At 44.9% G+C, this 12,127-nt stretch overlaps 1 protein-coding gene across 6 annotated transcripts in view; it reads left to right on the top strand.

Annotated features, from left to right (window-relative positions):
• The window catches only part of LOC116945424 (SH3 and multiple ankyrin repeat domains protein 2-like), a 661,289-nt gene that overhangs the window by 373,654 nt on the left and 275,508 nt on the right, over nucleotides 1-12,127 (top strand). For all 6 annotated transcript variants that reach the window (XM_032959740.2, XM_032959739.2, XM_032959738.2 and 3 more), the window contains exon 12: nucleotides 1,497-1,708. In XM_032959740.2, coding sequence (XP_032815631.2) covers nucleotides 1,497-1,708 — 212 coding nt within the window. The remainder of the gene's footprint in view (nucleotides 1-1,496; nucleotides 1,709-12,127) is intronic.

Raw genomic sequence — 12,127 nt, 5'->3', positions numbered from 1 at the left:
TATCCACCTCAATAAGAACACACCACAAAGCACATCGATCCACGAAAACATGTATTTTTAAAAATACCCACAATGCTCCACACTACTGACTCGACTACTGCAACGCCTTACTGGTTGAGATACCGAGCAAAGTACTGAGCAGACGCCAGCTTGCAACTGCTAGAGCGCTTACACGCACACCATTCCGTGAGCACATTACACCAGTCCTCATCTCTTCATTGCCTACCGGTCAAATTCCGAGTGGAATTTAAGATACTGCTATTAACCTATAAGACTATAAAAGGGCTCACCCCACATTACTTGCAGCAACTAATACATTTATATAATCCAACAGAGTTCTTAAGATGTTCTGACCTCCAACTGCTCAGCACTCCCAAGGTATAGGTGATCGGGCTTTTGTTAGCGTGACACCCAAGCTATGGAACGCCTTGCCACGTGAAATCAGGCAATCAGAGTCGGTAGATATATTTAAGTCTGCTCTCTTTAAACTTGATTTCCCTCTTTAGTTTAGTCGGTTGCCCTGTTTTTTTTTACTGATTTTCATGCATTGTGCATTGGGATCCAAGGATGGAATGCGCATTAACAGGTCCTTGCAGGGTGGGCTGGTAGGAACATTGGAATTTTTTTTACACCCAACAGCACGAGATTTCACTTCGTTAAAGTATCAAAAGGGGACGGACACATTAATCTATTGCAGGCTGGTACACTCAGTTTACAACTTCGTTCCTACCAGTATAAATTTTAAATATTATTACTGCGTAGAATCTCTGTTAATAAAAAACAATGTAATGATGCAATCGTATTTATGCCGTTGTGCATAATTCAAGGTCTCTCACAACTTCAAATTAGCAAGTGCGTAACACCATCCCTCTGCTGGTGGCCCTGAGCAAGTCATAGAGATTTCACATTGTCACTGTGGAGGTCAGATTTTCCATAGGCCAGCAGCCACTGTTGACTTCCCATAGTTGTAGCACAGTTGAGCTGCTATCCACGATCCTATTACTCATGTCTCTTCTTATCCATGGGAGCTGTAGGGCCAATGAAAACTCCTATTTTCCGTGGCCGTATTCTTCCTACTATTTACAATTTAGCGGTGTATGTTTTTTTAATCCATGAAAAAGTGGAATATATTTTGGAATAGCATCGCGGATGAGAGGATCCACGATGTCAGTTGCCCCACATCGCCCGCATTGCTGGTACTTAATAATCAACAAGACAGAGAGCACAAAGGAGGAACCCCCGCATGAACCAGACGGTACAAACGAGAAAAAAACGTCAGCTATTCCTCACTCACATTGTGACCGTGACAGTTGATGACCTGGTTGTACAGACGGGAGGGGGTGGGGTGTGAATCATTTGACATCGACCGCTTTCTGCGTTCACTCTGCTGTCCTTCCCCCCGCGACCCCCCGATTAGCACGGTTGGCTACGTACGGTGCAAAAGAGGTTCGACATACGTACACGCGTCCTGATGGCCATCGTTATTCCCCTTGCAGCGCCAGCCTGGCTGGAAAGGACCACCTCCCCATCGTGAGCCAGGCCATGAGCCAGGCCCAGCCGTTCACGCTGATGGCCCCTCCGCCGGGCAGAGGGGGCCCCAAGCACCGCCTCTACAGCGCCGTGCCCGGGCGGACCTTCGTGGTGGTGCGGTCCCACCAGCCGCAGGGCGAAGGGGAGATCTCGCTGAGCCGCGGGGAGAGGGTCAAAGGTGAGGATGGGGGCGCCGTGGGCGGCTTGGCTCATCGTGGCCGGGTCTTGAGCCTCTGAGCCGGTGACACGAAGCAGTTGCTGTCGAGCGACGATCCAGCACAGCGCCCGCTAGTTTAGTCCAGTCCCGTACTCATCGGCGGGCGGTCATCTGCTATCACTCTTCTGTCGCTACTGCCGTTAGTTGATTTTCCCTTTCAACCTTGCTCAGTGATTCCTTCACCTTTTTTGAGGACTCAGTCTATCAGACTGACGGTTCCGTCCCATCGTCCGTGCCCTCTTTAACCACCCCGCTGCGGGTCACGACACTTTCTCGTTCCGCTTCTTTGCTCGCACTGCACGACTTTGGAGTTCCCTCTCAGAATTTTATTTCGGAAACTTTGTAACCCTGCTCAATTCACGATGCGTGTTACCCGTTATCTGTTTAACACTTAGACTTTCGCGAGCAATATCATCCGTGAAATAGTTATTTTTTTAGGTTAGATCGCCTGATGATGCTAGTTGTAATTACTGGCGAAACGTCATACTCAGATTGTAAATGTTGTGGATTTGCTCTCCAACCCACCGGTGTGCTGTACTAGTAACGAATTGGCATGTTCTGTTTATGTGACAAACTTTACAAAATGGCTGTGTCGGGTGGTGGGGGGTTTAACAACATATTTATATTTACGCGATCTACCCAAAAACAATTGTAATTTACCCATCATCTATTACACCCCGAAGTGCGCTGTTTGTTTGTGGCAGCTTCCACTATGGACATTTGGGCCTGTGCTCAATGACCATGATATAAAAAGAAAGCACTGCTGAGGTTATAGTTCCAAGCCCCTTGGTGCTGGGTGTCTCTTTTGGTCTCTAAGGGGGGTCACATTTTGTGAGGCAGTCACTGAGCCAGCGCTGCTGTTACAGGTTATGAGATAGCTCTGTTTGAGATACTGGGTTCAAGCCTTGAAAGTGTTTATTCTTCACCAGTAACCCCGCAATGGCCGTGCCAGGGCCACTGAGCCGGTACTGTGTAGATGCTGCTTTTAAGCCATGGACTTTGTGCTTCAGTATGTTTAGGTGTTTATAATGGCCATGTCAGAACTCTTGAGCAAGCTCTGCTGAGCTCAAAAATTTGACTTGTCAAGAATCCAATATTGACCTGTTCTCCCTTACCTGGCCTACACGTGGTCACTTTTAAATAAAAAAAAATAACGGATAGGATATTTGTATAAATGAATGCTTTTTTGTGTCCTTTATTTTTCCAGATAATCTGGTTTCCTCCCACATGTAAACACTCTATATTTGGCTGATAACACCTTCATATATAGAGTACCGCAAAACTTGGGCAATTGTTGGTATCGGCTCCTCGTGCGGCCACCTTCATGGGGTGTCTGTGGTTCCTCATGCATCCGAATCATTTTCCTTCTGCGAGAGCGAGCGAATACTGCGAATGTTAATAGTTGAAATAATGATGATTATTGATCCAGGTGAGAGACCAGTGGAATCCACTTTAGCCAAACCAGCAGAGGTTTGTGCTTTGGGACTGATAATGTTAACACTCGCGAAAGCTTAATGGCTAAACAGGAGCACGCTTCATATGCTCCAAACAGCCACAAGGCGGCACTTGAACGACACCGTGAATGATATCTGCATTCAACGTGCAGTTAGGGATGCCGGTGAGATGGAAATGGATAACAATTGTTGGAGGCTATCGAATAAGAAGTTCCAGTATTTACTAGCTTTACGAGCCAGTTTCGCCCGGGACTTGGATTCACCACGCCCGGCCGCCTTTGTCCCCCCAGTGGCGATGTTTACACACCACAACAGTTACTCGTTTGAGGCTGAGTCGACCTAGGGGATGCCCCGGACCGGTTGAAATAATCGTCACCGGTGGTGGCCATGAGCGGGAATCGAACTCGGGTCGTTGGGTTCGTAGCGCGGTGCGCTAACCACTACACTACAATGCGTTAGGCTTCCACATGTGCGTGTCACATGACAGATTTGACGTCAGCTTACTTGCCGTGCAAAAAATTGATGCATTATTGAGCTCCCCCCCCCAAAAAAAAAGTGTATTTTCATAATTTTTTGCATGGTGTACAGTCTGGAAAGTACCCACATGGCAAATTTGTTGCATGTCGGGAAGTACGCTAAACATTTTGAACAGACACACATAATCACATCTTTGCCTTTTATACATATGGAGATTATCATAGTACCTCTAATTTTGACGTAACTTAAAAAAAAAACATGATGAATGTACATTTTTGAAATACTTGCATGTGTATTTTAACATAATGTCACGTGTACATCGTCTGCAAATAATATTTGGCCAGGTTGCGAAGCAGTAGCAATCAGCTGTAAGTTCAAATCCCAGTCGAGGGTCCACTCAATCCATTTCTGATAAATCAACGGTGCTTGTCTCGTGGATAGACGGTTCCCAGCCATTAATAAAAACGTGTAATTTCCACCACTGGCTTTGGCTCAGCAGCAGAAGAAGGAAAAAAAAACACTGCCTCATTGCTCACTTGAGGAAAGGAAACACCTTGTCGTGATTCATCTAGAAATGTAAAATAAATAATTTGAAATACCTAAAGCTACAACAAAACCCTTGTTTGCGATTGTGTGGATGCACGCAGCCACGAGATTACTCGCTACACTCAATCCTTGTCAAGGCCTTGTTTCCATGGCAAACAAGTGTCGGCTGACTGCCACTTTCAGCCAAGGAAATGTGCCTGTCCTTTAACCCCACTGCTCTAAGGGGCCGTCCATAAATGACGTCACGCGATTTTGGACATTTTTTTTACTCCCCCCCCCCTTGTCACACGGCGTCACAAAAAGTCAGACCCCCCCTAAAATATGACGTCACAAAGCTCTGCCCCCACCCCCCACAAAAAAAAACATGCTTCAAATCGCCTTAAACTATTGTCATTGTAGTGCGTATTTAATGTGTCGCTGCACTCTGATGTTGTAGGCGAAAACATTTATTAAAAAGTCTATTTAATTCAGTAGAACGTGTTGTCTATATGTATTTAAAGTTGCGCATTTTGATGTGACGTCACATTTCTCAACCACCCCCCCCTTCGTCACACATCGTCACAAATGTCTGACCACCCCCCCCCCCCTGTTGCGTGACGTCATTTATGGACGGCCCCTAAGTCAACTTAGTAATTTGCCCGTGAAGAACTCTCTCCAAAGTTAAAACTGAGCTGGCGAATTAAATAAGGGGGCCAGTATAGACTCTGCCGTTGATGGCCGCATGCCGAGAGTCAACATCTCACATAGCCGATGTCATTTTAAATATTTTTTTGCCACTGGAAACATGACAGCCGTCATTGAGATGTTACAATTCGACACCTAGGAGGATTTGGATGTGGCTAAGATTTGTGAGGCTCGTAGAGCCAACCTAACACATCCTGGCACAACATCCATAATAAGAAAATGCTGTTGTGTGCATGTGTGTGTGGGAGGTTATAGGTTATAGAAATGTTTTCTCCCAGCAAGTACATTAAGACCCTCGTTCAGAAATCTGCAGCAAAAAAATATATTTCAAGACTGGAGGCTGCGTCCGTACGTATGTACAGTGAGGGAAACAATTATTGGATCCCCTGCTGATTTTGTTCGTTAGCCCACTGGCAAAGAAATGATCAGTCTATAACTTTAATGATAGGTTTGTTTGAACAGTGAGACAGAATAACAACAATAAAATCCAGAAAAACACATGTCAAAAATTTTATAAATTGATTTGTATTTTAATGAGGGAAATAAGTATTTGACCCCCTCTCAATCAGAAAGATTTCTGGATCCCAGGTGTCTTTTATACAGGTAACAAGCTGAGATTAGGAGCACTCCCTCTAAGAGTGTGCTCCTAATCTCAGCTCGTTACCTGTATAAAAGACACCTGTCCACAGAAGCAATCAATCAGATTCCAAACTCTCCACCATGGCCAAGACCAAAGAGCTCTCCAAGGATGTCAGGGACAAGATTGTAGACCTACACAAGGCTGGAATGGGCTACAAGACCATTGCCAAGCAGCTTGGTGAGAAGGTGACAAAAGTTGGTGCGATTATTCGCAAATGGAAGAAACACAAAAGAACTGTCAATCTCCTTCGACCTGGGGCTCCATGTAAGATCTAACATCGTGGAGTTGCAATGATCATGAGAACGGTGAGGAATCAGCCCAGAACTACACAGGAGAATCTTGTCAATGATCTTAAGGCAGCTGGGACCATAGTCACCAAGAAAACAATTGGTAACACACTACGCCGTGAAGGACTGAAACCCTGCAGCACCTGCAAGGTCCCCCTGCTCAAGAAAGCACATATACGTGCCCGTCTGAAGTTTTCCAATGAACATCTGAATGATTCAGAGGACAACTGGGTGAAAGTGTTGTGGTCAGATGAGACCAAAATGGAGCTCTTTGGCATCAACTCAATTCGTCGTGTTTGGAGGAGGAGGAATGCTGCCTATGACCCCAAGAACACCATCCCCACCGTCAAACATGCAGGTGGAAACATTATGCTTTGGGGGTGTTTTTCTGCTAAGGGGACAGGACAACTTCACCGCATCAAAGGGACGATGGACGGGGCCATGTACCGTCAAATATTGGGTGAGAACCTCCTTCCCTCAGCCAGGGCATTGAAAATGGGTCGTGGATGGGTATTCCAGCATGAAAATGAGTGGCTCAAGAAGAAGCACATTAAGGTCCTGGAGTGGCCTAGCCAGTCTCCAGACCTTAATCCCATAGAAAATCTGTGGAGGGAGCTGAAAGTTCGAGTTGCCAAACGTCAGCCTCGAAACCTTAATGACTTGGAGAAAATCTGCAAAGAGGAGTGGAACAAAATCCCTCCTGAGATGTGTGAAAACCTGGTGGCCAACTACAAGAAACTTCTGACCTATGTGATTGCCAACAAGGGTTTTGCCACCAAGTACTAAGTCATGTTTTACAGAGGGGTCAAATACTTATTTCCCTGATTAAAATGCAAATCAATTTATACATTTTTTGACATGCGTTTTTCTGGATTTTTTTGTTGTTATTCTGTCTCTCACTGTTCAAATAAACCTACCATTAAAATTATAGACTGATCATTTCTTTGTCAGTGGGCAAACGTACAAAATCAGCAGGGGATCAAATACTTTTTCCCTCACCGTACTTTGAACTTCTTTCGTCGCCGTATGTAGCCAACCGTGCAAATCGGAGGTGCGGGGGAAGGACAACAAACTAAACATAAAAAGCAGTTCCAAAGAAATGAGTTTTCAATCTAGATGATTAAAAGTGCATAGCTCCAGTGGCTTCCAGATATCGGAAGGAAGAGCGTTACAGACGTCCGCAGAAGTGCATCTGAAAGTGCAAGATGCAGCGACCTTTTTTGGAAACAAATGCACCAGTGGGTACATATAAATAAATGTACAAATGGGTACATTTGTTTATTCATAATATATCAGTGGGTACATTAATTGGTGGGACACTACCGCCCATGGGGGTGGTAGGTGGTGGGGAGCGTGCTTATGCCCAGTGCCACCACACCTCACGATTGCTTCCTTCTTCCACATCCCACAGCAATGCGCCTCACCATCAAGGTCAGCCCCAACAATGTCCCAGCACCGTCTCGCTTTAGCTCTTACCTCTGGTCACCAGCCTCTGGTTGCCATTCCAATGGGCATCTTGATAACCTGCCCACTTCCACGCGGTACATGTAAATGACAACTATAAAAAAATATATATATATATTTTGTATTTTACCAGGTAAGGCCCACTGAGCTATATAGCTCTTTTTTTCAGAATCGACCTGGCCACAAATAAAGTGCCTCATCACGTGTAATTTAAATCAGCCAATGCTCTAACCGCGTGTTTCTAAATGTGGAAGGATGAACCGGAGGACCTGGAGAAAAAGCCACACGACCACAGGGAGAACATGCAAACTTCAAATATACAGCAGGTGTTAGCCTCAAAACACCTCCCTGATTACATCTGCAGTGCTCTTGTGCTGTGTTCCATTTCAAATTTCCAAGTTGCTCATCCTACCCTGTTATGAAATGCATTGCTTTCCTCCACATGCAGTTACAATTCATAGGCAGAAGTTGCTTTTCTATCCGTTTTGTTATGGTACAGCAATCTGATCCACATAGTAACACAGATATTGAAATTGCTTGCAAAATCCTTCTTTCAACACTACATTTAACCTCTCTACCCTACCAAATTGAATAGAACTACAGAAATATGGCCATCAAGTGATACAAATAGCACATTATCATCATCACTATGATCAGCCATGGTCAATCCACTGCTGGATGAAGCCCTCCCCATGCCACCACCATAATCAACCATGGTCAATCCACTGCTGGATGAAGGTCTCCCCACCACATTTCTCAATCCTGCGATGCAACAATCCATGCAGCATGTGCGCACGATCTCACCTCGTGGAGTTGCAATGATCATGAGAACGGTGAGGAATCAGCCCAGAACTACACAGGAGGATCTTGTCAATGATCTCAAGGCAGCTGGGACCATTGTCACCAAGAAAACAATTGGTAACACACTACGCCGTGAATGACTGAAACCCTGCAGCGTCTGCAAGGTTACAATGTGACCAAATATTTTGGAAAATGTTAAGTTAAATATTGCAAAGTGAACCTGACATCCATATTGTAATTTACGGGACATTTGCCCCGAATTGAAGAATTAAAGTTTAGACTTTTTCAGAACCCTAATGGTGCACAAAATGGAAAGGTTTTTCTCGCAATAATCTTGCAATGAGTGGCACAAATCATTGTGGGCGCCATGGTAGCAAGATCTTAACTACCTTGCCTGGTATACAGGAGGTCGTGGGTTCGACCTCGACGTCTGCTGTATGTTTGGAGTTAGTGTCATCCCCATTGTCGCGTGGATTTTTCTCTGGGTCCTCCGTTTTTTTTCCCTCCACATTTATAATCAGCATGCGCTCATATTATTTGGCTGCTGCTATAAATTTCCACGTGATAAGCCACTTCGTTGAGCTATCATTTGTGGCCAGGTCGCTTCTGCAAAACGGCTATATAGCTCGGTGAGCCTTATATCTGGTGAAACATTTTTTTTTTAAATGCAATTTTATTCTGCCGATGAACGAAGTCTCCCTGCACACAACAGTACATTGTGGGACTCGGCATCTGATCAGAATGAACTCGCAGAGCGTCTCGGTCTCTCCGCGTGCTAACAACGCCCCAGCATCAGCAACAATCTCTGTCGAGTCATCTCCACCTGATGCCGCTGCGCAGGAGCCATCGAGGAGGAATTGCGTCAATCGTTGACAAGCTGGCAAATGACCGACGGACCTAAAATAACCTCGTCGTCGCCACCCCGGGGAGGGACGGTGGGGCGAAATAATTATCTACGTAAATATATAAGTTTGGACAGAGAGCAACGGCAACAACAACAAAAACGCGTTGCAATATCGCGGCGTTCGTTTCTCATACTCCAGTCCTCGCGGACCACCACGCTGCGTCTTTCCGCGCGCCACGTGTCCAATGATTGCCCTCTTGGAAACTGACGCCGACGGCGTTAATAGAGGCGATTCAAATTATTCTCGAGATCACAGCGTGTGTGTGTGAGCTGCGCCACGAACCCGGCTTCCCGAGTTCGATTCCTGCTCACGGCCAACACAAGTGATGATTATCTGAACCGGTCCTGGGCCTCCCCTAGGTCGACTCAGCCTCAAATGAGGACCTGGTGCGATGTGTAAACATCGCCACTCGGGAGACAAAGGCGGTCGGGCGCGGTGCTGGCCACCCACCCTAACAACACTTGCCCCAACAGTATGTTAAGGCTATACGGGGGATATTTATCTTTATACACGTTACACGTGTGTGTACACACTTTCCTTTTGACGCAGACAGCGTTAATAGCTTAGCGTGTCATGTGGTGCGTGTTTAGCAATCATCTGGCGCGTGCAGCATGGAACTAGCTAATTTGTATTTCAATGGAGAGTAAATTGGTGATCTCGGAAAGATGTAGCGTGTTGGATTGCGAGGAACCGCAGCCTGCGATATCACTTTCATGTGTAGTACTGGCTGGTGTGAAAGAGGTCTTGCTTACATAAGAGGTGTGACATCCCTGTGTACTACACAGTGATGTTGGCTAGAGATGCTGTATTATTCTTGAGTGCGAACTTCGCAGCATTGCCCTCTCGAGATTTTACAACGAGAGAGAGAGAGCGCGAGCCGTGGAAAGCATTGGGAAACCATCGTCAGATGAACATCCGCATCACCCGGCTACAGGATGGATACGCAAAAGTGAATTAGGACAATTTGCAAGAATGGACGGTGAACGAGAATAGTGAGGGGAGTTGTGGCCAAGGTGGAACGCGTCCGAGAGGACGTCTACTGAGAGAGAGCGGTACAATTCGGCTCGTTAAGCAGGTGCCTAGGTAGATCGTTATGTCGCAGCACCAAGAGGAACAGTGGCACCTTGGGGAGGCCTTCATCCAGCAGTGGATTGACCATGGCTGATGATGGTGGCTTCGGGTGGCCTTCAGCAGTGGATTGACCATGGCTGATGATGATGGTGGCATGGGGTGGCCTTCAGCAGTGGATTGACCATGGCTGATGATGATGGTGGTGGTGAAAGAACTAAAAATCTACGTGGCCTTGTGGGGCTGTGCATAATCTGAAGGTTTGTAAGTTGAGCCATTACATTGAGTTCTGTGCTGTGAGACATTTACAATGGTTGTCCTGTGGAGAATCTGACTCATGTCATATAAATGTGGCAATTCCACAACTGGATTTAGCTCAATGGAGAAGGGAGACAGCATTTTACTGGGTTTTTCTGTTTAGGTAAGAAAAGTATATTTGAAAAAAGAAAATATAATTATTTGGCATAATATTTATTGCCTTATTGGTTTGACATATGTTTGATTTCCAACAATATAGGGATGTCTTGGCACATATGTTTTAAAATCAAAAACAGTGTATGTAGTCTCAACAAATCTAACAAGTACTGTGATGCCAAAACTAAGTTATAATCAAATTATTGCATTAAAATTAATATATTTCAACAATTAAAAAAAAAATCTAAATAAAATTAATACATCCGTGAAATAACTCCGACTTATTTGTTATTCAACTAAAGAGATCGAGGATATACAAAAATGTAAAAACATGAATTTTAAAAAATGGCCTTTCCCAATCTACCAATGGATGAAGGCCTCCCCACACCATTTTAGTTATGGTGATCTCTTGACTATTTTACCAAACTAAAAACTATTTTTATTTTACCAGGTAAGGCCCACTGAGCTATATAGCTCTTTTTTAGAAAGCGACCTGGCCACGTGATAGCTCAACGAAGTGGATTATTATCACGTGGACATTTATAGTAGCCAAACACTCTAAACGCATGTTGATTCTGAATGTGGATGGAAAAACCAGGGGATCCAGAGAAAATCCACACGACTATGGGTCGATCACGCAAACTCCAAATATACAGCAGGCATCAGGGTCGAAATTGAACCCACGGCCTCCTGTATACCAGGCGAGGTAGTTAATATTTCACCACTGTGGTGAAGTAGTTAACATCTATCACTCACCACTCAGGACAGTGTGTGTAAATTGAAGAAATAAAAATGCATGAACTCACGTGCCTTTTTCAACGGCATATCCGTACGCGTTTGTACGGCCCACATTTTAAACCCAGCAACAACAAATACCGTGCCACCATTTTCAAGATTGACTGTGAGTAATTGGGTTCATATCAAATAAAAAAAATCTGATTCTTGCCCATATGCTGACGAAGCCCTGGCTGTTGTCAGTGAAGCACAAATGGCTGCATTTAGAGCGCAAATGAGCTTTTAATGTTTTCATCTTGACAGTATTAATTCATTTCTCCATTGGTTTCCGCACAAAAGGGCATTTCATTTCACATACTCATTTCCGAGGAGGCCATAAGGCAGCGTGAATTGGAGTTTGAGATGCGGGGATTTGTCACTGCTCACAGTTACGAGCGGATGCACGTGGAACGTTTTGTTATTTTTCGCGTTCCATCTCGTTAGCATTCTCACGCAGCCTGCGTTTTAAGCGCCTCTATTCATTACTCTATTTGCTTGATTGCGATATTATCATTAGATCTTCAAAGTTTGCCGCATTTGCTACTCATGTCTCGAAGCATGGCTGTGGTATGCAACTGTGCACTCACGTTTAGCTTCCCAAACCCCACCACGCTTTAGACCCTGTGCTTTTATTATCGAAACTCTACGCTCATGTCTTACCCAAAGTTAAAAGACGAAATAAAAACTTGCGGCACAATGTTAATTACACATCCTTCATTGTTCCTGCACTTTGAACCCGGTGACCTGAATTAAATTTCCAGCCACTTTTAATAGCTTGAAAATCACATCTGACCCAATCCCGATGTGGTGAATTATGGTCAAACAACCACCATGAATCAACATAGCTACACATTAAATTATTATTC

The sequence above is a fragment of the Petromyzon marinus genome, chromosome 24 (genome assembly GCF_048934315.1).
Source record: "Petromyzon marinus isolate PM22_M1 ecotype Great Lakes invasive population chromosome 24, UKy_Petmar_22M1.pri1.0, whole genome shotgun sequence".
Taxonomy (NCBI): domain Eukaryota; kingdom Metazoa; phylum Chordata; class Hyperoartia; order Petromyzontiformes; family Petromyzontidae; genus Petromyzon; species Petromyzon marinus.
This window is presented reverse-complemented; position numbering and strand designations above follow the sequence as displayed.